Genomic DNA, 24,169 nt, shown 5'->3' with positions numbered 1-24,169 from the left:
CATTAGTACATTCTTATCGATGTTGTCCTTGTGCATATCAGCTTTTATGTGGTGTAGAAGGAGTAGCTCAATTCTACCTTGTCCAATGAGTCGTACGAGGATGGCTTGATGTTGGAATGGTTGAAGATAACCGCTTCCTTCTGAGAGTTTTCCTATGTTGGTCCCTGTGAAGCCCATAAATGTTGTGTAATAGCTTATGAGAAACATCGCCCGCTCTCAAAGAAAGGTAGTGGAGAGTATTACGTCCCAAAATCTATGGGGTGCCCTGTCACTGAAAGCCCTTTAGACACTTCGTGACGCTTCGAAAGGAATTGATCAACTCCTACTTCCACAAACTGCCACGCTTCATCGGCAATCGTCCTCCGCCAAAACGGATCATGTTTATACTGGCATAGAACACGCGTTGCTCTCTCAATAGTCCGAGCGTTCTGCTGTCGCCACTTTGTTGTGGGCTTGGCAGTAGACAACCTGCTCCTTCGTCTTGGCAAATTTTGTCTTCCTAGAAGGATGCGGTACAGCCACCATAATGGAGTCGGACGGCAGCTCGAATGCTTATTCAATCATGCCCGCATCTTGGCAACCGAAGAGATGCATAGTGATAGGGGCAGAAGCTTGATGGGCAGCCTGGGCGGCGGCATGGACCTGGACACCATTAGAGAGCGTGACGGCTTAGAGCTTGAGCTAGATGACGAGGGGAGGTCTCTTGCGATCTGCGGCTTTGACAAAGCCTCGAGTTTGCTAAAGGTTGCATCTAACTATGGCACGAAATCTTAGATATGTGATAGTAATTCGACGTAAATGTGATGCCAATATTCTTTTACTGTTGAGGTGACATTGTTCGCAATTGCTGCTTACATTGCATAACTTGAATACCCTCCACCCCTTCTCAGGCTTTTGACCACCTTTAACGATGTCGTTACTCGTATTTGCCGTATTATGCAAAACCTCAATGAGGCTTTGGATCCATTCCAATTCAACCCTTCTCAAGCATTTCCGGAGCTGAAGTCTCCGCACAACGGGCCGTCGCTTCGGCTCCGGTCTTCCTAAATGGGTAATAGAATTATCAAACAGAAAGAGAGAATGCCCGATTTGTGGTTATAAAGAGTAGCGAAGGGAAGATTCCAAAAGTATTATCTGGGCTGGAGATTGATCATGTCGTGGTTGCAGAAAGTTGAGTTGTTGAAGACTGCGCAAGTTTTCTTGAGCTGGGTGCAAGCAGGGTAGCTGAAATTACTCGTGCTACGACGCCCTTGGCAGACATACGACTTGCAATGCATGATGAGAGATCCCCCCACACGTATATCCTAGACTTATGCAGGTGGTAGGTGGCTAGCCGTTGACGATTGACCCCTTTGTCGTATGGAGAACTTCTAGATTGCAAAGTAGGTGGCCAAGACTCTTGGGTTACTTCGCTACGGATGTCCTCAATCAGTACTAGCAGCAGCATGTCGTTCAGCTCCATAACGGCGAGGCTTGAAATGGTATCACAAGGTGAATGCCATCGTTTGAAATACGAAGTTAACCGAAATACCCGAGGCAAATGCCTGTGATATCGGGCTGAAGATGCGGAGGTGGCACTGCATATCCGCCTGTCTCCAGTTCCACACGCAGCGCCAGCGGTGAGACTACGATGGGATGGCTTGATAAGAGTTGTTGAGATTTCAGGATTGTTTACCCGAAGCCAATAAATGGTATGATATGGAGAGGGCGTCTTTGGCGTCTTTGGCGTTTTGGGCGCTTATTTCAACGAGGGCAGCGAGAGTGTTGATCACGACAGAGGCGCTATTGCAACTGGGGCTGGCCTCGATGATGACTCCATAATTGACAAGTGAGATAAGCAAATGAAGCTTTGGCCAATCACTTTGTCTCTAATTTAATAGTTTCTCTCGGAGAATGCGGTAGTAAGTTCTTGATCGTTACTCCGAGATAAGTCATGAGGCATGCGCACCTGTATAGCTTCAATTATACAATGGATGGCTGCATTCGTTTTCCAGCATAAGCATGACATGTCTACCTTTAATTGTGCCATCTCCATTATTTCTCTTTGCCTATCTACTGGATTACACTGCCTACAATGCTCTCATGGTAACTGAAATGATCTGATGCCTTCCAACATGAGACAATCTCCTGATAGTAATTACAAGAGTCGTTCAACATAGAACCAACCTAATATTAAAGTGATAAAGCCACTACTGCCTGTCAATATCACGCCCTAAGCTCGACGAGTCAGCTACAGCCTTAATATGTCGATATGAGGCCATCCATCCCGTCGGAGAGCCAGCATCAAGGCACCCAGGCCAATCACCTCTCAGGGCACCCAAACGTGGCGCCGCCTCATCGTTAATCAGCCGCTGATAAGACCAACCACCCGACGGTTTGCGAAGTTCTAGAAGCCAAGTGAGCACTGCGAGAACGATTCTGGTGCTGGCGGAATCAAACCGGGTTCGGAAAAAGGCAAGCATCGGCAATCTTTGGGGGTGGGAGGAGAGACATAAGAGACCGGCGGCCGTCGCGGGGTCTGGGGCAGGTCGGGGAAGCGGGCCAGTTTGGGGGGCTTCTCGAAGACATGACTCGCGGGTCAGCTCTTTTAGTGGACAAGGGCTGAGTTTTCTCTTGGGCTTCTAGCGAGGGCGGAGGAACAACTCTAATTGCGCCCTCTTTTTGCTTGGCTCTTGGGCTGTGAAACGGTTGGTGTGGGCATGGGTTGATGGGAGGGATGGGTTCAATTTGCTGCATGCAGCAGCTGATTTGCCTATCTTGCCTTTGTTCGTATTGCTAATCACGCACGCTTCTCACTCGGGATGTATAACGCTCACATGTCCGAGTCTATGATGATTTGGTTACTTCCATAAGGCTCAACTGCCAACCTGTCCATCCTCGAGACGGTTTCTCAAAATCAACCAGGAGATCCGGGGTATCAACTTGCCAAGAGATCACAGCCCGTTTCCCCAAAGTCTGTTACGTTTTGTTTTCTTTCAAAATCTGGAGTTCCCCGAATTTGCCCCCACGAGCAAGCATCTGATGAGTTTTCCAAGCCTCTGTGAAAAAAGCATGTTTGTATGTAAAATTTGGAGTCATCCACCAAACTAAGTGGAGAGCAACTCAAATCACAACCCACCAAGACTCTGTGCCACCACCAATGCCGCCAATACAAATCCAGTTTCTGACGAACAAGCGGCTGGAGTCTTGTCGTGAAACCACATCTCAGCATCCTGCCCTAGCATGACAATTACCTAACAGCAGCCTCGCGGACTGGCCAGCCGTCTCATCACAAGTGGGTTCCTGTCGTTCGCGCCCTATCCATCTGCCGGGATTAACATGTCAAGCTGGGTCCCTGCGATGGCGCCGCTTCCCTTGGCGACCCACGAGCCTTTCTGAGTGGCGGGCTACGAACGGTTCCGCTGAGCTACGGCTACGAGAATCCTTCTCTGCGTCGGAATACTTGCCCTTGGTGTATGGAGCTAGGCGCAGACCATGTTACTGCTTTTGTATGTTACGAGGAGAACCGCTCCGTGCTCTACCCCGTTAGCCTGCGCAAGGGCTCTCGAAATGGAATCAGATCATACAACCGGCCTCGACTTGCCTCTCCGGTCCCGGCTATCGGAAGCTCTCTTGGCTCTGTCCACTGACTCAGGGTTCCCGCTTCCTGGTTTCTCCCGTTCAGCTGTGTTGTTGGCCCTGCAAGCTGATGTGTGTAGCATTGGGCGTGTTAGTGTCAGTATCACAAGAGGAAGGGGGTTGAAAAAAATATAAAAGTGTTGAGCCCTCCCGGCCCTCCCCTTGCTGCCCTGTTCCGTGTGACGTGCTTTTTTGAAGGCTTCTGGAAATATTCTAGCCTCCGCCCTGCATTAGATACCCGAAGACTCGGGCAGGCTGTATTCTGCGCCCAAGATCTCCAAGTGCCGGCACCAACCCGCGCGCTACGGGCTTTTTTTGTGTGTGAATACCCCAATTTCTGGAAAATCTCCAAAAAGAGCAACGAAACAGCCCCAAAATGTCCCAGCGGGCTAGTTCGGGCGACTCACCGTCCGTGGGAGCAGAGGAGAAGGGAAACGCAGGCAAGGCCGTGCAGGACACTGCTGTGGTGCAGCAATCAGACGCTGCCTTCACAAATTCATACGATGAGGAGGACTTCTGGACGAGGAACGGCTTGAACGCCAAGTCGTTCCAGAAGAAGCACTATGGACATGGACTGGTGGAACTGGACCGAGCGATGAAGACGCGGCACTTACAGATGATTGCCATCGGAGGTTCCATTGGCGCTGGTTTTTTCGTTGGTTCCGGTGGTGCTTTGGCCAAAGGTGTAAGTGAGAATTGAGAAAAAAAAAACAAGAAAAAGAGAAATGGTTATTCGATAGATGCTGACATTTGCTGCGCTGTACAGGGTCCCGCCTCGGTTCTGATTTGCTTCCTCGTCGTCGGTTTCATGGTCTTCAACGTCGGTAAGTCCACGCACGATTAATATCCCAGAATACCTCTCGATTTATACACATTTGCTCACAATTCGCCACAGTCTTTGCCCTTGGTGAACTTGCCATCATGTACCCAGTTTCCGGTGGTTTCTACACATACGCAACTCGCTTCATCGACCCCTCGTTTGGCTTTGCAGTCGGATGGAATTATTTCTTCCTCTGGTTTGTCGTCTTACCACTCGAATTAACAGTCTGCTCCCTCGTCATTCAATACTGGAATCAGGATATAAGCGTCGGCGTCTGGATCACCATCTTCTGGGTCGCCATTATCCTCATCAACATCTTCGGAAGCATTGGCTATGCCGAGGAAGAGTTCTGGTCTTCGGTCATCAAGCTGGCAGCAACCCTCGTCTTCATGATCATCTGCTTTGTGCTTGTGCTCGGCGGTGGCCCTTCGAGTGGAAGATACTCTGAATATATTGGAGCGCATTATTGGCATAACCCTGGTGCATTCCGCAACGGCTTCCGAGGCTTCTGTTCCGTCTTCGTTACTGCTGCCTTCTCTTTCACTGGAACTGAGCTTGTTGGCCTTGCTGCGGCCGAGAGTCGTAACCCAGTCAAGTCACTACCTAGCTCCATCAAGCAAGTGTTTTGGCGAATCACCCTCTTCTACGTGCTTGGCCTCTTTTTTGTCGGGCTCTTGATTCCCTCAGACGACCCGAGACTCCTGTCTAGCGCGGCTTATACCGACGTCAAGGCATCGCCTTTCGTCCTTGTCGGCCTCTATGCCGGTCTCCGCGGCTTCGACCACTTCATGAATGCCGTTATCCTCATCTCCGTCATCTCCATTGGTGTTTCCAGCGTTTACGGCGGCTCCCGCACGCTGACTGCCATGGCCCAGCAGGGATATGCTCCCAAGTGGTTCACCTACATTGATCGCTCCGGACGATGTCTCCCTTCTACAATTGTCATGCTTCTCACAGGACCTCTCGCCTACATCAACCTCAGTGCCTCGGGACCTACTGTTTTCAACTGGCTGCAGGCCCTCTCTGGTCTTGCCGTTCTCTTCGCCTGGGCTGCCATTTGCATTGCTCATATCCGCTTCCGTGCAGCATGGGCTTACCATGGACACACCCTGGATGAGATCCCCTTCAAGGCAATCTTTGGCGTTGTGGGATCATGGATCGGATTGTTCATTTGCTTCATTTGCTTTGCTGCTCAAGTAAGTTTAATTCTCGACATATGCAGAGTCTACTTTGATACTAACAGACTTCAGTTCTTTACGGCTATCGCACCCCCTGGTACATCCGAGCTCAACGATGCCGAAGGCTTCTTCCAATCCTACCTCGCCTTCCCCATCGTCGTTGCCTTCTGGGTTGCTGGATACATCTGGAAGCGCACTGGGTGGCTGAAGGTATCCCAAATCGATGTTGACACTGGCCGCCGTGAGTTGAACTGGGATGAGATCCGCGCATACAAAGAGTGGGTAGCGTCTCAGCCTGCTTGGAAGCGTGTCTATTATAAGCTGTTCCAGTAGCCGAATGCCGTACCGGGCTATGGAGAGCCGGTATGTAGTTGTCAGTTTAAGAATCAATGCAAGTAATTTAATATTTGAAGTACATATACTATTATCAAGTTCGGCATCCGTCGTTTTCTCATCGTCTTACATGTGATCAATCATCATACTGCGTCTCTGAATATTAGCCTCAAGTGATGTTCATAGTCTTAACAGCCACCAACGCACGCTCCACTGCCCGCGAGTCAGGTCATCTCCCAAGAATAGCCACAAAGCATTGGGTTCAAATGGAAAAGTTCTTGTAGACATGGTCACTCCTATATAAACTTGTTGCACGCATTCCATCAGACGATTGAGTATGAAAGACAGACACAAAGGACAAACACCAAAAATTGGTTCTCATGACCCAAAGTTACAAGCAAAAAGTCCAAAAAAGAAAATTCCTAAGCCGAAGCTCCGAAGAACGGGTCTGGCCGGGGATTGAACCCGGGACCTCTCGCAGAACAACTTTGGGTTTTCCCTAAGCGAGAATCATACCACTAGACCACCAGACCGATGATGATTTGTTGTTGAAGAGGCTGGCTCGTAATTTGCCCATCAAGGCATCGAAATTGTCCATTGTGGGCTGTCTGTGGATCGTGAAATTTAGATTGTGGACTCGGTGGATGCCAGGGTTCGAAGAAAGAAAATTGTAGCGGAATTTGAAGCGGTATCGGAGGAGACCGGGGTGGAGACCGGAGCACTTGCATCACGGAGAGCTCCGTATTGTGCTCCGTTATGTGGATGAAGCTGACAGAAAGAGAAGGAGAGAAGAAAAAATAAATTTGAAAAGCACATTGATTAGTAGAATACTCTCATACGACAATGATGAATAGACTTGAAATATATAAACTTGCAAAGGGGGTAGCGAAATGGTGTAGGTGAGTCAAGACGTAGGAGTTTGAGTTTGTGATTATTGGACTCTTTCTACTGTGGGCGAGCCAACCTGTCAAATTCAACGGTTTGAAGAGAGTTATTCTTGGCTGCTAGGATCAATTTCATACTAAGAAAACGCTAAATTTTGACAAGGTACATGACACATGGCCTGTCTAAGACCCAGAAACGGCTTGCATAAACTCCACGACGCTGTTAATAGCTCGCTCCGTAACCGCCTTGGCCTGATACGCCGTCACCACGGCAATCTCAACCACCATCTCATCATACGGGACTAGCATCTCAATCTTCTGATCGCCAAACCCGGCCTTCTTCGTCTTCGTCTTGGCCAGCTTCTTGCCGTTGCTGTCGCACAATGTAAGAGTTGATCCTCCCGTGAGCTGGCTGGACTTCCACTTTATCTTGCCCATCGGCGTGCCGGTAACGGAAAAGTCGCCCGATAGCTGGCTCATCTTGAGCTTCATGGCGCAGCCGCGCATGTTTAGCTCGGCTGAAGTCTCCGAGCTGCATGTGATGTGACCAATGGGACCCATCTGGCCGGTGGGATCGGGAAGGCCGCGGTAGACGATGAGCATGCCTGGCGACATGGCGTGGGGGGCAATTGAATATAACGGTAATGTATTCTGTGGAGCGCCGTCATATTGCACAACTAGAAGGCCTGGATTTGTCGTGGATGTGCTGATACAGAGAGTTGGAGATGTGCTGGTGTAGTCGTAGGCTCCAGTGTTGGTTTCTAGATAAGAAGAATTGGCGTCGCTAGAAGCTTTAGAGAAATGTCGTGAGAAGAAACTCGTCATTGTGTATGTGTTATATGATAATCAAGAATTAATTACGTGTAAGTGAAGATGGAGAGTGTTGGCAGTTATCAATGCTGGCAGTGTTGCATGTTTTGATTATCGGGGGGCGAAGGAGAGAATCAAATCGCTCTCAGAGTATTCGCATATATCATTTATAACCTTTTTGATCCTCCAAATCGCTTTAGTTACAGCTAGTCTATGCTTATTGCGTTCATGGCTGTGTCGTCACCATCCTTCTTTTGAGATCTACACACGATTTCCCCAAGAGGAAATACCATGCGCTGTGGCAATCTCCAACAAAGCCGCAGCAAGTTATTCCTCTTCATGTCATCCAATCAATCCAATAGCAGGGAATAGCAAGGTTGAATCCTTCGCAACTCAAGTAATCGTACAGGTTCTACGTCATCCCATGCATCGCATCGTCTACAATGGCTTCTATTAGTGTCATGCTTCACCCTCCATCTACTCTGTCACAAATCCTTCAATTGGTCTCATTATGGAAAACAGAACCAGTAATTTTACATCATAATCATCATTGTCAAAGCTCCTCTTTGGTAGAATCGCGCGCTTGGAGGATATGGCCGGGACCCCATCAAGCCGTGGTTGTGATGCCTGCCGAGAGCAAAAGAAGAAGGTTCGTAGCTTGACACAGGTTTAAAAGACAAGACCAATTACAGACCAGAAGCTAAATTGCATGTCTTAGTGCGATGCATTGAAACCAGCGTGCTCGCGCTGCGCACGCCTTCAGATCCCATGTGTTGGTGCAGGTCAGCGCCGGTTCATGTTCAAGGTCCAAACCGCAGCTAGTAGATCAAAGAGACCAATTACCGGCTCCCAAGATCACGATCAAGAAACTGCCAGTTCTTCACTCATATCCGTCGGCAATCCATCATCTCCTCCCAGTAATGCCATGACTTTAGCAACGGGGGCCTTTGTGTCCGTCCTGGAGGTTGATGATCCTCGGTACGATGTCACCGGTTGGACCGTCTTTCTGAATGAAATACCTAGACGCATGAGCACAAGTGATTTGCTTGATGCATCGGCAAAAACATTCGCGAGTACCCTTTCCGCGGTACAGTCCAAACAACCACGGCCTGTAGAAAACCTATCACAATTCGGCAACGCTTTGCACATTCTCCGGGGGTCATTGGTGGAAGACAAAGATCAAATAGTAGACTCGCTGTGTTCCATATATCTAATTCTTCTCTGTCAAGGCTGGCTTTCCGAATCGCCAAGTCAAAATGTCAACCACATAAACGGAATTATAATCCTTCTAAATAGAGTATCCGACAAGGACTGGCGAGGCGAATTTGAACGTCAGATTCTGGTAACAGTGTGCATGGTCGTGGTATGGCATTCGTCTATCCGCGGAAATGGAAGATACTAACCATTTTTTCTTACAGATATTTGAGAGCATCGCCAACCCAAGTATAAAATTGAGCCCCTGGCTCGTTAACCTGAAGAAGACGTACTACGGACCCGAGAAGCCCTGGGGAGTCGATGACCACAGAGGGATCGGTACTCAAACAATCACAGTGGAACACATGGTCAAAATACCAGGCTATTTCCAGGAACCAGAACTTCACTTGCATGACCTAAGAAGCAGCTATCATGTCGCCTTTAGCGAATCCAAGAGCCTCTGTGCCTATGTTACAGCCATGGCCGATCAATGACACCTAAAACTGACATCTCCTCATTTAGAGCGTATGTGCGTATCCAAGGTGTGGCATCCGTTCTAGTCTCCATCGGACTCCTCCTTGGCACCATCCTGCGAATATTCGAACCAGACAATGAACTTCTCAAGATAGAGTCTGCCTTTCTCATTTCAGAGGCCGCAAAAATCGCAGCAAGAGCATCGAGTTATAGGCCCTTGGGAGCGATACTTATTCCGCTTAGTTTATGCACTGCCTGGGCTGCGGCAGACGATGCAGGGACAGAGGTAGAAATTGAACGCATTGTCAGGGATTACGAAACGGATTTTCCAGATGCGAATTGGTTTGACATTGCGATCTGGTTAAGGGCCAAATTGGAAAGTTTGAAGCAGAGAAGAAAGCAGACGCAGGTGCCAGTGCATCACGAGATACTACTCATTGATGCTGGAAAGGAGCTTTCAGGGAGAAGTTCGACAGCTCCTTGCTGTGTGATGTAGATGGGATTCATATTACTCATGCAAGACTAGATAGATAAAACCGCTATGTCTTTGAGATATAACGCATCTCATGGAACTAACTTCTTGATCAAGACTGATAATAACACCAAACATAAGACAAGCTCGTTCAATTATCACTGCTCCTCGCCGACCTCATATCTCACACACCCTTGTCTCAAACAAAAAGACCCTTCTGTAACCACTCACATCTATGTCCGGCAGTGGAATCTTGTCCAGTGATGATACCTTCCGGAGTCAAGATATTGGCACTCGCATTCTGTCCCTGCTGAGGGAATGGTGGCAGGCCACGGCCATTGGGATTGCCAGTCTTGATAAAATTGGTGATATATCCTTGCCATGACGTTGGCAGTGATTCGATTACGGGAGCTCCGAAGTTATTTCTCCCGTATCCCTTCCAGATGTACGATTCGTCGTACGCGTGGAAAGGGGGGCTGATGTTAAACTGCATGTTGTATATCTGGTTGACAAATACCCTGGCAAGCCAGTTCGTGTTGCATGCAAATATACTATCACCCATAAAATCAATGGTCCGCACTGCACCTTTCCCAGGATAGAGATCTTTGATGATATAATTGGCCACTTCATCCACGATGCCTGGGTAGAGCTGATGAAGGAGGGATTTGAAGTCATCATCGCTCTGCACGAAAGGCTGCGAATACTCGCCGCCTTCATATCGTGTATGACTGAGTAGTAAATCAATATTTTTGTGAAAGTTTCCAGAAAGGAGCGATAAGCCTGGTAAAGCAGGCACAAAGTCTCCATCAACCGCGGGCCCGTAGACAAAGTTGGTCTCAACGCTGGATGTATGCGCAACGTTTGCCTCCATCAAAGCTCTGGCTGGGAGCTTACGAGCTTCCTCGATTGTGCCCGCATTCAGGAACTTGAGGAAATATTGCGTGATATTTTCGGCTTGGAAGTTGGAGCCAATGGGAAAGTATCCAGGAGAGTTGATGAAGGCCCTGGCAAAGGGAGGTGGTCCTTTCTTGCCACCGTATGCGGTGATATGATGAACTGTACTGCCACCACCGGCCGAAACTGAAGATTGTAAGTTAGTTTGAGGTTTGTGGGCATCAGAATTAAAGGTTGATACGTACGGCCACTAAGCGTCACCTTTTTTGGATCTCCTCCAAAAAGATGAATGTTCTTCTGCACCCACTGAAGAGCAAGATGTTGGTCATGGAGACCGGCATTTGCGGTACCATTTGCGGCTTCAAGGGACGGCCCAGCAAGCCAGCCAAAAGCTCCAAGCCGGTAGTTCAAAGAGACGTATATGAAGCCGTCTGAGCCATCGCTGCGGCTTGCATTGATAAGACCAGCCGGATCAGTGGCATCAACGACATCATTTTTGTATCCGAAGATGTAGCCGCCTCCATGCATCCTATCCAATATGTCAGTCAAATGGCATAAAACTTTCTTTTTCTTTAGGTGAGACGAACCAGACTAATGCGGGAGCTTTCTTAGCCTTCGAGTTTCGGCGCTCAAACACAGCACGAGGAACAACGACGTCGAGAAACAGGCAATCTTCTGTCTGGGGAAGCTCCAAGACAGTCTGTGCATTCTTCTTTGTCGTCAATTCCTGCGCTGCGTGCTCTGCCGTGTAATTGTAATCAGACAGGTTCCCATTTATAAACGCATGACCGAAATCCGCATTCGCGCTTCCCCAGCCTGGTGACCCCTGAGGGCACATGGTTATTGACCCATTGCCTTTCTGTACCACATGGTTTCGGCCTGTTGGTGGCTTTGGAGCAGAGAAGCGCAGGTCATCGACAGGAGGCTGGGCATATCGAATGTTACTAAAGGTTTAGAGGTCGGTTGTCTCCTATAAAAAGTTAGTAGGGCTTCTCCATTGTAGAAAGAGATGAGAGAGCTGTACGTTGTATTTGAGTGCCTCATGGATCTCGTATCCTAAATCCACTTGTGGGAGGCATCCACCTTTTGCAAAGGATAGCTGGGACACAATTATCCCTAGGATGAGAGAGACCTTCATAATGGTGAGTTCCCAGTGGTGTAACTCAATATTAATTGATGAGATGAGAATATGAATTGAGATAATAGTTGTTCTGTGTGGTTGCTTTGTTGTTGTTTTTATTTCCAGTCTTTGACCGGAGTTTCTAGTGCCTTATATACAAGTCATTGAGGCCTCTGTCTCAATGAAGACGAATGATGATATCTCCTGTACGAAGTAGATCTGCAACCTTTCATCCTTCATCCAGGATAACCACCCGCCAACGCATAGCCCATTTGCTTTTACGTAGGCCGAGCATCCAGACAAATTATCTCTCTGTTTTAACAAACAATGGCATGACTTAGACGTTGGAAAGCCTTAAGAAGGACCAGGATACAGCATTGTACAGGGATATATGTGCACTCCACATGTATCATGATGCTATCTCCAGGAGATTAAAGTTTTAACTCATTGGGTTTCATATAAAGTTGACTTCAAGACTGCACAGACCGCAACTTTATTGGACAATGGAACTAATTATAGGTGAAGAATGGCGAGTGCCGAGTGTCGATCAGTACGAATTAGGAGAAACCGTGCGCTGTGTGAGGGCAGCCGGTTTAAAGGCGGCCACGAATCCTTCAGGAACGTGCGCATGGATCTAGACTAGGCGGATTTGATTCGATGGATGGAGTGCCGAGCTTATTGTTTGGAGGGCAGGGGAAAACTACAGGGGGATGGATATAGATGGATTTGTTACAGTGACGCAGAACAATTACACTTCGTATAAACACAATTGACAGTTGTGAATCAAGAAATGGTGTTTCTGTAGGGTGAGGCATCTCTAAGCCTTAATCAAGCGAGGATGACTCAACGAAAGGCATACAGACAGGAGGAATGATGTATGCATTGTATTTTATCCACTCCATCTCTCATCACCTTTCATCAAAGACGATCTCTACAGAATCAGAATAAGCTCTATTCAATGAATTGAGTTTTGTCTTTCAGCCACACGCCATCAGTGAGTGACAGACAAGCTGGACCCTTTCTTCTTGACACCTCCGCTTAAACCCCGGTAAATCACGGCAATGCTACGTCACAGTCACAGCGCAAACAAAACAGCGAGCGCGGCATCGGCAAAAGTAAGCTTCCGTGTCTCGGGCTGTGATTGGCCCTGGCTGTGCTGGCTGCAGAAGCTCCGGGAAAAAAAAGTGGGTAGAGCCAAAGCAGCCTTGTCCAGTCTCGCTGCTGTTCTGCCGCTCTCCTCGTCGTGGGCCAATTTGCTCCTCCAGCCTATTGTCTACTATTCATACTTTTTGTGCATGACACAAGCCCTGGGGTCTTCTGGACGAGGCCCTGCAGGACCCTATGAAGCCGCCTTCAGTGCGCTAAACGACTCCATCACAGACTCGCTGCCGACTCGGTTCTGCTCTTCTCTGCTCTCCAGCCCTCGTGTCTGTCGACCTGCTCAGCGCTTCTCTCTGCCCTCGTTCGATCGGTCGGCTGGCCTCGGGATCTGGATCTGGATCTGCCCATCATGGCGTCGCAGCAGGTGCTCTTTGCCGAGACCATCGCCGGCATGAAGAAGGCCTTCAAACGAAGGGCCTATGGTGAGCTCTTCAAACACTCGCTGCACAGGCGGATCACGCTAACCCGCTGGCGTCGACAGAGTCTGACTCCGACTCGGAGATCGAAAGCTTTACGAATCGAGGCAACAAACTTAAGAAGAGGGCGCGTTTCGCACACAAGGGACAATTGATGCCCTCGGCAGGACCTGGAGCCTACAAGGAGGTACGGCCGACCGTCAATAGACACAGACACAGCCCCGTGAGGCGCGATTCCTGACTTTGCTGACCTGACGCAGACTGTCGAATACGCCGGTGTACGAAGGTCCATTATCCATCGCAACCCTCCCTTGGTCGACGAAGACGGCTACGAATTCGACAGCGACGACGATGAATCCCGCGTCGAGGAGGCCATACTGTCAGCTGCAGAGCTGAATCCCTATGCAAACATCCGCCTGGAACGTACGTTTGCCGTGCAACCCGCCTGGGCAGGGCTCGCGCTGACTTTGACAGACATCCTCGCGCCCCTCACTGCTTCAACCGACCTCCCAACCCATCCCGTCCTCTCCAAGCCCTTCACCTCCAATACCCTCACAGAGCTAGTCAAGCAGAGTTCTGGCATAATGCAAAAGGAAAACCGATCGCTGTGGCAGGTTCGGCATTTATGGACCTCGCTCTGCGGCGATTCCACTTGGGTGCCGTGTTCAACCATGGTCGGCACCAACGACATCGAATTTTATACTCAAAATAATGAGGCTCACCAGCCTCAAGATCCCTCCAAGGCGGGCGATACTACATCTTCACCGTCCAAGGTGAATGGCGAGAAGAGGCCTGATGGGTCCGCGACTCATGCTGCCAGTACCAATGAACCTGGAAACCAGGGCGAGCAGGGTACCGCTGCTCCAGCAGATGCCGATGTGCCCATGGGTGATGCTGAATCACCCGGGAAGAGGAAAACACCCCCCAAGGAGCCTGAGGCAATGGAGACAGATGACGGAGCTTCCAAAGAGCAGCCTAATGAAGCTGAGGACGCGAAAAAAGAGAACGGCAAAAGCATACTGAATGGCGGCTCAGGGAGAAATACAAACGGTAGAGAACCATCGGCCGAAAATACAAGTCAAGGTCGCAAAAAGGGGAGCCGTCTACCCAGCGAGGACGTCCAAATGCAGGATAGTGTTGAAACAACAAACAAGGCTTCCCAAGAGAACTCAGAAGCCAAGAAGGACGCGGAGGCTTCATACATCCACCCAATGTTCTTACCGCCTACAAATGCCTCTCTTGATAGAAACCTTGGCTTACCAGACAACGAGGCCGAAGACATCAGGCGTCTCCTAGCCTTGTATGTACAAAAGCAGGAAGAGGTCTGTCGAGGGGCAGCGAGACTGCATCTGGGCCTTTTGAGAGCACAGAGGCTCCGCAAAGATGTACTGGACTGGTCAAAAGCAGAGGCACACTGCGGGCCGAATCGAGACATGTCAGATGGCGAAGACTGGTACGACAAGGAAGAATGGGGCCTGACAGAGGACCTCAAGAAGGGCCAGGACGAAGAAGAGGAAGACACTGCAACGGCAGGAAAGAAGACTCGAAATAGGCGGTAAACATGTCACTATGGGCGGCGTTTCAAGGCGTTGTGAGGGAGGGAGGATATTTCAAACCAGCCACGACTCGTGGATGAGCTGATGATGACGATTTCTGTATTGTGAGGGACGTGAATGGATTTATAGATACCAAATGCCGACCAGTGTCGGCGGGACATAGGCTTTTGTCCCCTTGGCGACGCCATGAGGATTCAAATTCCGTGGGCATCGGGAGGGGATTCTTTGGACACGCGAGCTGTTGCTACCTCATACATGGGCAGTGTATTTTTAGGATTAGCGGTTACATTTTCCCCTGTTTATTTTACCAGCTAGTGCTAGTTTTCATCCTCTTCTATAGGTTTCTCTCTCTCTTTTTTCTCATGCCCTGTCATTTTCCAGGCTGGCAGAGGCGGCTTAATGGAATTGGAATTGGTAAATTTGCTTGTGACAGACGCCAATTTTGTTGAGGGCCCCATCCAAGTGACCAATCCCCGCACCCGGAAGGAGCTGGAGCTGCATGTACTCTTCGTTAGCAGGTACCTTCAATGACGCTATGCCCTGGACTTTGGTTTGATTCAAATTCCCGACTTGGTACATACAGCCACGTTTCTCTCTCGCTTGTGATTGTGTGCATTCTATCGCCTTTCTTACTCTCTCTTCTGAAATCCCATCTGGCTTGTTTACTTTCTTCCTTACAGTCCGCCAAACTGCCTAGACACACGTAGCCCGCAATGGCGTCATCATTCAACGTTGCCGACCTGGCCGAATATATCGATCTGGACAAGCAGAGCCTATTGAGTAAGCGGCGCGAGCTGTTCCGGCAGACGAGATGAGAGGCAGATGTCTAATCAGTGGGAATACAGTCTCGGCAGGGTCAATCATCTTCAACCCGCTCTTCTGGAAGTAAGTAAGAATCAATTCAATGGAATGGAATCTCCGGTCCGCGTCTGTGATACCGTACAACTTGCTTACACATCGTCTTCCTGCAGCATTGTCGCTCGTCAAGGTTCGAAAGCCCATGCCCCGATTGATCTCCCGATTGGCAAGTCGCAAAACAGCTGACAATCAAGCCATTCTGCAGAATACCACAATAAGGTCCTGACAAGGCTGTTTGGGGGCAGACCCTACCCGGCCTGCTATGCCCTCGCCGCGACCATCTTCTCGCTGGGCCTCCTCCGCGATTGGCTGTACAAGACGGCCCTGTCGGAGCAGCCCTCACACCCGCTCCTGGAGACGCTGTACTCGCAAGCTGCCGGATACACCCTGTTCATCATCGGCAACATCCTTGTCGTCTCCTCGACGTGGCGCCTGGGCATCACGGGCACCTTCCTGGGCGACTACTTTGGCATCCTGATGGACGAGATGGTGACGGGCTTCCCCTTCAATGTGACATCGGCCCCGATGTACTGGGGCTCGACGATGAACTTTCTGGGAACCGCCCTCGTCTTTGGCAAGCCCGCTGGTATTGCGCTGACCGTCGGCGTGCTCATCGTGTACATCATCGCCCTGCGGTTCGAGGACCCGTTCACTGCTGGGATTTATGCCAAACGTGAGCGCGAGCGTGAGGCGGCCAAATCTGGCAAGAAGCAGAAATAGAGAAGGAAAAAAATGGCCCTCGGGTCTACATTTGACTGCCGATATTGCGTGGCACGCCATTTAGATGTACGAATATTGCTGTGATGGAGAGAGGGGCTGGGAGGCTCCATGGGCAAGGATAGAGAGGGCGAGTTGAACACCTAGCATGGCGTTTTGTGCTACTACCAGGAATGACTGTAAAACAAAAACAAAAAAGTCTTTCAACAGACTCGGATGCGGTTTGTTGGAAGGAAGGTTGATTATTGAGTAAACATGGTTGGGAATTCCACATATACCACTAGATTGGGGTTGAACAGGATAGGATTTAGGTGAAGAATCATATTCCGCTTTTCTTCGCGTACGTCTGGACGTCTTGTTATTTTACGTTACATCTTATTGGAGTTGCCCCGAGCTTCGATATCGAGACCGGCACGACGGATCCAGAGTCGTATTCCGATTGAATGCCGGCATAAGACCGATGCCATTGCGCGGCTCGTGGGTTCTGCACTGCCCCCGGCGCAAAGAGTGCTTGCAGCTATGAGTGATTAATGTATCTGACACGATGCCTCCGAACCATGGGTTAACAATTGCTCTACGAAGTATTTGGTTCAAAGATGCGCGCAAGCTCTGGCGCCGCAATGAGAGCAGCTCCTATGATGTCAAGATCGCCAACGCCTCTCGGCCTAAAGAGAATCGAAACTCGGCCAGACGCGGGGGAACTGCATCTGGGGAAGAAAACTAAAAAAGGTCCAACCTAACAGAAAACGTAAGAAAAAAAACAGCCCCCAAAGCATGTGACCGCAAGAACGCAAGAGAAATAAGAGGCGGCGCAGAGACTAGAGAACCCGGATGGGAGCGGCAACCGGCTAGCCGAAATGCTACTTCGTTTCCTCAGCCTTGAACATCTCCACTTAGGTAGAGAGAGTTTTGACTCAATGAAGGGTGCCAGAAAAAGGTTCCGGGGAAACCCGGTCGGAGAGGGGCTCCGACGGTGAGGAAGAAGAAGATTGCATGTATGTGATGTGATGTGTGTATTACGGCGGTATGTTACATGTATGTGCTCCGTTGACGGCACTGAGATCCCGGGCCCTTGTTGGCAGGGTCTACATGCACATCGTCGTTGCAACGAGGTCGAGCTTCGCAGCGAGTCAGATCGTAAATACCGAGGCCACTGCTCCGTGCTGACGAGAATCTTCTTTGGAATTCGTTCTCGTCTCTTTTTCACGATAATCGACGCCCGATCACTCTTTATCGCGGCTACGACAACTAACAAGCAAGCCATCTGCAAGTCATCTGCATCGGAACAGCGCCTCTTTGGCCAGACAGTGATCAGAAGACTCAAGCTTCCGCCTTGGCTTTTTCGGCTGTTTCCTTTGCCGCGTGATTCACAAGAGTTTTTCTTACCCCTGGCATTAAATCTTCTTTTACGAAAAACCTAGACCGTTCCATTTTCCCCCGGCTCGCATCGCCGAGGCGGAGCATACCGGCCGGGACTCTATCTCGACGACAATCTCATCCGCATCTGCATCTTTCATTGGGAGTCACATTCGGGCTGCAATATCGTTCAATTTTCTTCCTTGCATCTCCTCGAAGAGCACGACAATTAATACTCTGCTTGTGAGTAGAAGGCGAGTCACAAGTCAGCCTTTTTGTCGGCACCTTTGCACGCCAGTGAGACCGGAGCCAAGTCTTTCCGGGCAGATTCGGGCTTGTCGACCCGATGCCGTAAGAGATTCGAACACTTTTGCGCTGTTAGTCCAAGCTTCTTCTTTCAGGAGGCGAAACCACAAGACTCATTAATTAGCCTCCTCCTCTTCCACCCAAACATAAAGAACAGAACATACACATTCAAGACAAGCAGAAGCAGTCAAGCTTGAGACAAAAATAAGTCCAAGACACATAGAGTTCCGGAAACGCCAGTCATCCAAACCAGCGCAAAGCAGTCCCCACTTTCTTTTTTCAGCGTCCGTGGTGTGGCTGTGGCCTCTCAGAAACCAAATCGCTTCCGTCTTTTTTTTGTTTCTGGATTCTTCTGTTTCTGGGGCATGCATGCCACGACTGTTATTGCACCGCGCGATTCTCTGATTGGCAGGGGTGACGGATTGATGGACGGGGGACCGAATCGAGGTGCTTGCGTGCTTCTGCTTTGACGAGATTCAAGTTGAGAGAGAGAGAAAAGAACGACGATAAGACTGGCGTATTCACCCAGAACTGGTCATTTCTTAAACAGGGATCCTACTTGGCTTTCATAGGTGGACAGCAGCATCAGCACAAAAAAGGGGGGGAAAGAAGGCGACGAACCAGGAAACACCTTCAGCTTTTGAACGGAAAGGCCAAAATGGACAGGATACCCGGGACCGAGGGCGGCGACGTCACAGACGATTCAATCGTCCGCCAGACATCACCGCCAATTGTCTCCTTCGACAGAACCGCCGACAGCAAGACGCAGAACGCGCAGATTGCAGCAGGCGTGCTGCTGGGCACAAGCGACGAGGACCGCGGTGCTAGCGATGGGAATTCGGTCGCGACGTCGAATGGGCGCAGCTCAAGATCGAGGCGCAGGACGCCGCTGGCGAGGCTGAAGCATGTCTTGATGACGTTTGGCAAGTTTGTGGGACCTGGCTTCATGGTTTCTGTTGCGTACAGTAAGTCTCTCCCCTCATGAGTAATTCATGATGTGACGACAGAGAAAGAGAAGGATGAGACAAAGCTAACTTGATATCTACGCATAGTCGATCCTGGTAATTACTCTACCGACATTGCGGCGGGCTCTTCTTACCGCTTCAAGCTCCTCTTCATCGTCCTACTCAGCAACATCTTTGCCATCCTCCTCCAGAGCCTCGCCATCCAACTGGGCACCGTTACGGGCCTTGATCTGGCATCAGCATGTCGTGCTTACCTGCCACGATGGCTCAACTACTTTCTCTATGTGCTCGCTGAAGTTGCCATTATCGCTACTGACATTGCCGAGGTATGCAACAGCTTACATTCCCGCTTGGAGTGATCTGGTGTACTGATTGTCGTTTCTTGTTAGGTCATTGGCACCGCCATTGCGCTGAACCTTCTCATCCCCAAGCTGCCTCTTGTCGCCGGCTGCGCTCTATCTATCCTCGACGTCATGGCCATCCTCATCTTTTACCGCCCAGACGGCTCCATGAAGGGCCTCCGCGTCTTCGAGTTCTTCGTCCTCCTCCTGGTCCTGGGCGTCGTCATCTGCTTCTGCATCCAGCTCTCCCTCATCCAGCACACCAGCGTCGGCGAGGTCTTCAAGGGCTACCTCCCCTCCTCGGCCATTGTCCAGTCCGATGGCCTCTACCAGGCATGCGGCATCCTTGGCGCCACCGTCATGCCTCACAGCCTGTACCTCGGATCCGGCATCGTCAAGCCGCGCCTCAAGGACTATGACCAGAAGCACAACCTCATGCCCCAGGAGCCCGTGTCGGCGGCGTCATCCACCATGGACGAGAATTACGATAAGGTCTACTATATTCCCTCTCTGGCCGCCATCAAGCACTGCCTCAAGTACTCCATCACCGAGCTGGCGCTGTCGCTCTTCACTTTTGCGCTGTTCGTCAACTCGGCCATCCTCATCGTTGCTGGTGCCTCGCTTTATGGCAACCCAGACGCCCTTACTGCAGACATCTTTGGCATCCACCAGCTGCTTTCCAAGAGCATCTCTTCCGGCGCCGGAACCATTTTCGCCCTGGCTCTCCTTCTTTCGGGTATCTCAGCTGGTATTGTATGCACCATCGCCGGCCAGATGGTCAGTGAGGGCGCTCTGCGGTGGAAGATGAAGCCCTGGCTACGACGCCTCATCACGCGATCCATCAGCATTACGCCTTCCATCATCATTGCCGGCGCGGTTGGGCAAACAGGTCTCGATAAGGCCCTCAACGCCTCTCAGGTAGTGCTCAGCACCGTGCTACCATTTGTGACATTCCCGCTCATCTATTTCACCGCTCGGTCACGGTACATGACGGTGCAGCCCGGCCGAGCCCGGCTCCAGATCGAGTCGAGGGAAGATGGCCGACCGATGGGCCAGCCGGGGACCGACATGTCCAACGGCTGGGTGCTCATCATTATCAGCGCCCTTGTCTGGTTGCTCATTGCGATAATGAATGTTGCGAACCTAGTTTTGTTAGGACTAGGTAATGCATGATGAAGTGTTTTCTTTTCCTTTTAGCTTATATTCTGGATTAAATATTGTTTCTTTCTATTCCTGCATGGCGCTGCGATGCAAATGCTAAAATTAGACCTCGGTTCTGATAGAGTTGGATGGGCGTGGGGGTTGAAAGTATGGTTACGAACTTACACAACCCATGAATCATGTGTATACGCGTAATAGTATTAGAGATGTAGTTGATATATATACTTATATTAGTCCCAATACTATATTCCGACACTTACTCTTGAGCCTGACACTACGTATTATACTCTTTGTCTCGGAGATCTGTTGATCGCTGTCTTAACAAGTAACAGCCTTTGGACCATAACCTCACATACGATTATCGCTGTATAGAGGACCTGGAATCAATTGCACAGCCTTCCAAATCAGGCCATTGTTCCACAGAAAATACACGTAAATTGCTCATTCAAATCAATCCAAATCTTCCGTCGGAACTTGGAATAAAGCAAAAACCTCAGTCCAAAAACAAAGCCGTTTCAAAACCAAACTTGCAAGACAAAAAACCAGGGCGAACAAAAAAGCGACGTCACCGCATGCCCCCACCGCCAAAAGCCCCGAAACATCTCCAGCCCCGCGTTTTAATCACCCAAACGGACCCTCAAAACTGGGCAACGCATTTGCCGAATCTCCCCCTCCAAGCGCCGCACCGAAAAAGGATCATCATCGGCTGATGCCAATCGTTTTTTCTGACAGCTTGGGCGGTGAAATCCAAGAACATCAGGCCGGAAATCAGGCGGGCTGCTCGGGATTGCGCGACATACGAACAAACAAGGAGTTGAGCTTTTGTTTCGAAAGAGCTGCCTTATTAGCTCAGCTGAGCTGCCTTGCGACAACGTGGCGCTGTGGACGTTTGGTTTGAGCTGAATATCGTGGCACGAGAGACGAGCTCGTCAAACCTCACAGCTGTATAAATACACCACCAACCGCGGCGATATCGAGAGACAGCTTCTGGAAGCTCCGTTTCACTGTGCGGTGTTGCTCGAGGATCCAGACTTATACTACTGCTCTCTACCTGCCAACTAAGCTTCACCTCTATCGTCCAACATGTTCCAACAAGTACAGCCAGCTCCAAGCCTCTCCCCAAACTCGTGAATCGCTATAACCAGATGCTAACTGAACGCTCCCTCCCTACAGAAGAAGCCATACTCGGCCGTCACGGTCACCATCGAGAGGCTCACCTCCGAGGCCTACGAAGCAGAAGATCTCAGCGGCATCCCCGACCTCGTCGAGGTCATCACCATCCAAGCATCCGGCCCCACGGAGGCCGCCCGCGCCATTCGAAAGAAGCTCAAGTACGGCAACGTGCACCGCCAGATCCGCGCCCTGGTCCTGCTCGACGGCCTCATCCAAAACGCCGGCCCGCGCTTCACGCGCACCTTTGCCGACGAGCCTCTGCTGGAGCGCCTGCGCGTGTGCGGCACGTCCGACCTCTCGGATCCAGAGGTCAGGAAGAAGTGCAGGGAGCTGTTCAACAGCTGGTCCCAGTATGGCAACAAGCCCGGCCTGGAGAGGATTGCTCGGCTGAGCAAGGAGCTGCCGAAGCGAAAGGTTGGCGTCACGCAGGAGAGATCGCGCGTACTGAAGGAAACCGAGAACCCATTCGGTGATGAGGAAGACGACGAGCCAACGTCTCCGAAATCCCCATCTCCTCCTGCCGCCGGCCCGTCGTCGTCGTCCCACAGTCGTACGTCTCATAGCCGCGAATCGTCAATGGTCGATTCGTTCAAACGTCAGCAATCCTCCTTGTCCAGCAGTAGCGGCTCCATATTCAGCAGCTCCGACAAGAAAAAGAAGAGCGGCAGCAGTAGCAAAACCAAGGGCAAGAGGAAGCCCTTTAACCTAGAGGCTGAAAAGGAGGGGATGAAGTCCGTCATTGCAGAGTCATCTCTGGCGGCAACGAACCTGCTCAACGTCTTGCAGACGATTAATCGTGAACGGGAGCGTATCTCCGAGAACAACTTGGCTGTCGAGAGATTTGAGTCTTGCAAGCTTCTCCGCAGAAAGGTTTTGCGATTTGTAAGTCGTCACCACATATACCCCTCTCTTGACTTTTGGCTCTTTTCAGCAGATCTCTAACTCTAGAGCAGGTTCATCACGTCGAGCATGAACAGTGGCTAGGTCCACTCCTCCACGCCAACGACGAACTGGTTCACGCCCTCATGACCTTTGAACAGCTCGACCAATCTGTCGATGCCGACAGTGACTCTGACGACGAACTTGCGGAGCAAGCTCACCTATACCGAAGTAAGAACTACTACAACCTTCTGACAAATCCCCAAAACCTCGCATTCGTTTGAACCCTGAGACTGACCCCGATCCCCTTCCTAGTGGCTGCTATAAAAGGAAAAGAAGAACTGGCCGCCAAGGACGCTTCATCCCCCCCAGCCCGGGCCGAGCATCCCGACATCGCCGGTCTGAGCATCAACTCGTCCCCAAGAGCGACCCCGCCCCCTCGGCCTGCCTCGAAGCCTGCCTTTTCAGCACCGCCAATACCACCTCCGCTGCCGTCGAACCCCAGGCCTACGGCTCAGCAGAGACAGGGCTCGTACTTGTCTGACGAGGAGGACGATGACGATCCGTTTGCTGATAGAAACATTGTTGAGTGAGGTTGACACTGATATCACTGGGAATTTGTGGTTTATTCTTTTATCCCACGGTTGGCATGTGTGTTGATTCATCGTTTTGGATATTCTCCTATCTTTTTTTTCGATTCACTTTTTATTTTTATTTATTTCTCGTTGTTTGGAACTTATTCCCCAGGAGAGTTCCATGCGTGCCTTGGAAAGTGGGCAAAATCTAATGATTCATGAGGCCATGATATCGCGTGTGCGTGCCTTTGGTCATCTGAAAGATTCCCAAAATGAGCTTGTGGATTATTCTTCTTCCAATAATGGATTTATTTTATATTATTCTATTTCAGAGAAGAACTGTGTTTGCGTTTGGACTAATTTGTGATGTTGAATTGAAGATTTTTGAGTCGATATGGCTCATGTCCGTCCTTGGGTCCGACCTGGAGTGGTACGTTTGTTTTAGTTTTTCTAACAAATCATACGATGAGGCGTTGAATAATACCTAGGATGCTATTCCATGTGATAATGCGTGAGGAGTTTGCTAATGCCAAGAGTTTGATATTGAGTTGAACCATATTGAAGTGCTGTTCTCGACTTTACTTGATACAATCTAATAACGTGAATGGACTATGATTGCCACAACTATTTCTACGAGTTTCACAATGAGTCAATCTTAACAAAGTAGATGAAAGTGCCATCATCAAATTAACTCTCATCCAGACGGACTCCAAACACCTCTCACTCAAACTCATCGGCTTCAGGGTAAGTAGCTCATGCCAAGATATTGCAACTCAAGATCGCCACAATACAGAGAGGGTGCAACATGTCTCAACCCTTCACAGAATCAAGTCTCTTCCACTCACACCCTCCCCACATGGCAGAAAGAAACAAAGAGACAGGAGAAGAGACAACAAGATCAGACCCTC

The 24,169-nt window shown here is 50.0% G+C and overlaps 9 protein-coding genes and 1 non-coding gene across 10 annotated transcripts; 6 read left to right on the top strand and 4 right to left on the bottom strand.

The window, feature by feature from the left end:
- Positions 1 to 1,852: 1,852 nt before the first annotated feature.
- Positions 1,853 to 2,538, bottom strand: V8C40DRAFT_242701 (uncharacterized protein). The gene has a single exon (XM_083215269.1). It carries the CDS (start codon positions 2,460 to 2,462, stop codon positions 2,190 to 2,192), a length of 273 nt encoding a protein of 90 aa, XP_083074213.1. The 5' UTR covers positions 2,463 to 2,538; the 3' UTR covers positions 1,853 to 2,189.
- A 1,336-nt stretch (positions 2,539 to 3,874) lies between these two features.
- Positions 3,875 to 6,114, top strand: V8C40DRAFT_203933 (amino acid permease domain-containing protein). The gene is made up of 4 exons (XM_083212023.1): positions 3,875 to 4,303; positions 4,385 to 4,442; positions 4,514 to 5,634; positions 5,689 to 6,114. Exons 1-4 carry the CDS (start codon positions 3,995 to 3,997, stop codon positions 5,947 to 5,949), a joined length of 1,749 nt encoding a protein of 582 aa, XP_083074212.1. The 5' UTR covers positions 3,875 to 3,994; the 3' UTR covers positions 5,950 to 6,114.
- Positions 6,115 to 6,393: 279 nt separating this feature from the next.
- On the bottom strand, positions 6,394 to 6,482 carry V8C40DRAFT_t94. The gene has a single exon. It is a non-coding gene; the product is annotated as a tRNA-Pro (tRNA).
- A 232-nt stretch (positions 6,483 to 6,714) lies between these two features.
- On the bottom strand, positions 6,715 to 7,674 carry V8C40DRAFT_286700 (uncharacterized protein). The gene has a single exon (XM_083222559.1). The coding sequence runs from the start codon at positions 7,656 to 7,658 to the stop codon at positions 7,017 to 7,019; it is 642 nt and encodes a 213-aa protein (XP_083074211.1). The 5' UTR covers positions 7,659 to 7,674; the 3' UTR covers positions 6,715 to 7,016.
- A 561-nt stretch (positions 7,675 to 8,235) lies between these two features.
- On the top strand, positions 8,236 to 9,331 carry V8C40DRAFT_264912 (Zn(II)2Cys6 transcription factor domain-containing protein; the record flags this gene model as incomplete). The annotated part of the gene is made up of 3 exons (XM_083219582.1): positions 8,236 to 8,292; positions 8,362 to 9,006; positions 9,062 to 9,331. 3 exons carry the CDS (start codon positions 8,236 to 8,238, stop codon positions 9,329 to 9,331), a joined length of 972 nt encoding a protein of 323 aa, XP_083074210.1.
- A 651-nt stretch (positions 9,332 to 9,982) lies between these two features.
- Positions 9,983 to 11,515, bottom strand: V8C40DRAFT_264911 (Alpha/Beta hydrolase protein; the record flags this gene model as incomplete). Its single annotated transcript, XM_083219581.1, has 3 exons — positions 9,983 to 10,863; positions 10,923 to 11,206; positions 11,265 to 11,515. 3 exons carry the CDS (start codon positions 11,513 to 11,515, stop codon positions 9,983 to 9,985), a joined length of 1,416 nt encoding a protein of 471 aa, XP_083074209.1.
- A 1,687-nt stretch (positions 11,516 to 13,202) lies between these two features.
- V8C40DRAFT_203818 (RXT2-like protein) lies at positions 13,203 to 14,944 on the top strand. Its single transcript, XM_083212021.1, has 4 exons — positions 13,203 to 13,380; positions 13,440 to 13,561; positions 13,635 to 13,797; positions 13,849 to 14,944. The coding sequence occupies exons 1-4, from the start codon at positions 13,308 to 13,310 to the stop codon at positions 14,931 to 14,933; spliced, it is 1,443 nt and encodes a 480-aa protein (XP_083074208.1). The 5' UTR covers positions 13,203 to 13,307; the 3' UTR covers positions 14,934 to 14,944.
- Positions 14,945 to 15,392: 448 nt separating this feature from the next.
- On the top strand, positions 15,393 to 16,779 carry V8C40DRAFT_203828 (bifunctional phosphatidyl-N-methylethanolamine N-methyltransferase/phosphatidyl-N-dimethylethanolamine N-methyltransferase). The gene is made up of 4 exons (XM_083212022.1): positions 15,393 to 15,710; positions 15,776 to 15,815; positions 15,902 to 15,918; positions 15,994 to 16,779. Exons 1-4 carry the CDS (start codon positions 15,644 to 15,646, stop codon positions 16,506 to 16,508), a joined length of 639 nt encoding a protein of 212 aa, XP_083074207.1. The 5' UTR covers positions 15,393 to 15,643; the 3' UTR covers positions 16,509 to 16,779.
- A 1,903-nt stretch (positions 16,780 to 18,682) lies between these two features.
- V8C40DRAFT_203796 (natural resistance-associated macrophage domain-containing protein) lies at positions 18,683 to 20,726 on the top strand. The gene is made up of 3 exons (XM_083212020.1): positions 18,683 to 19,132; positions 19,220 to 19,458; positions 19,522 to 20,726. Exons 1-3 carry the CDS (start codon positions 18,826 to 18,828, stop codon positions 20,644 to 20,646), a joined length of 1,671 nt encoding a protein of 556 aa, XP_083074206.1. The 5' UTR covers positions 18,683 to 18,825; the 3' UTR covers positions 20,647 to 20,726.
- An 805-nt stretch (positions 20,727 to 21,531) lies between these two features.
- V8C40DRAFT_203777 (LSB5 family protein) lies at positions 21,532 to 23,406 on the top strand. The gene is made up of 4 exons (XM_083212019.1): positions 21,532 to 21,729; positions 21,808 to 22,689; positions 22,761 to 22,917; positions 23,002 to 23,406. Exons 1-4 carry the CDS (start codon positions 21,718 to 21,720, stop codon positions 23,277 to 23,279), a joined length of 1,329 nt encoding a protein of 442 aa, XP_083074205.1. The 5' UTR covers positions 21,532 to 21,717; the 3' UTR covers positions 23,280 to 23,406.
- Positions 23,407 to 24,169: the final 763 nt, after the last annotated feature.

Source organism: Trichoderma camerunense (assembly GCF_050948025.1).
Source record: "Trichoderma camerunense strain CBS 138272 chromosome Unknown V8C40scaffold_7, whole genome shotgun sequence".
Classification (NCBI taxonomy): domain Eukaryota; kingdom Fungi; phylum Ascomycota; class Sordariomycetes; order Hypocreales; family Hypocreaceae; genus Trichoderma; species Trichoderma camerunense.
The sequence above is the reverse complement of the archived record's forward strand: the minus strand, read 5'-3'. Positions and strand labels throughout refer to the sequence as shown.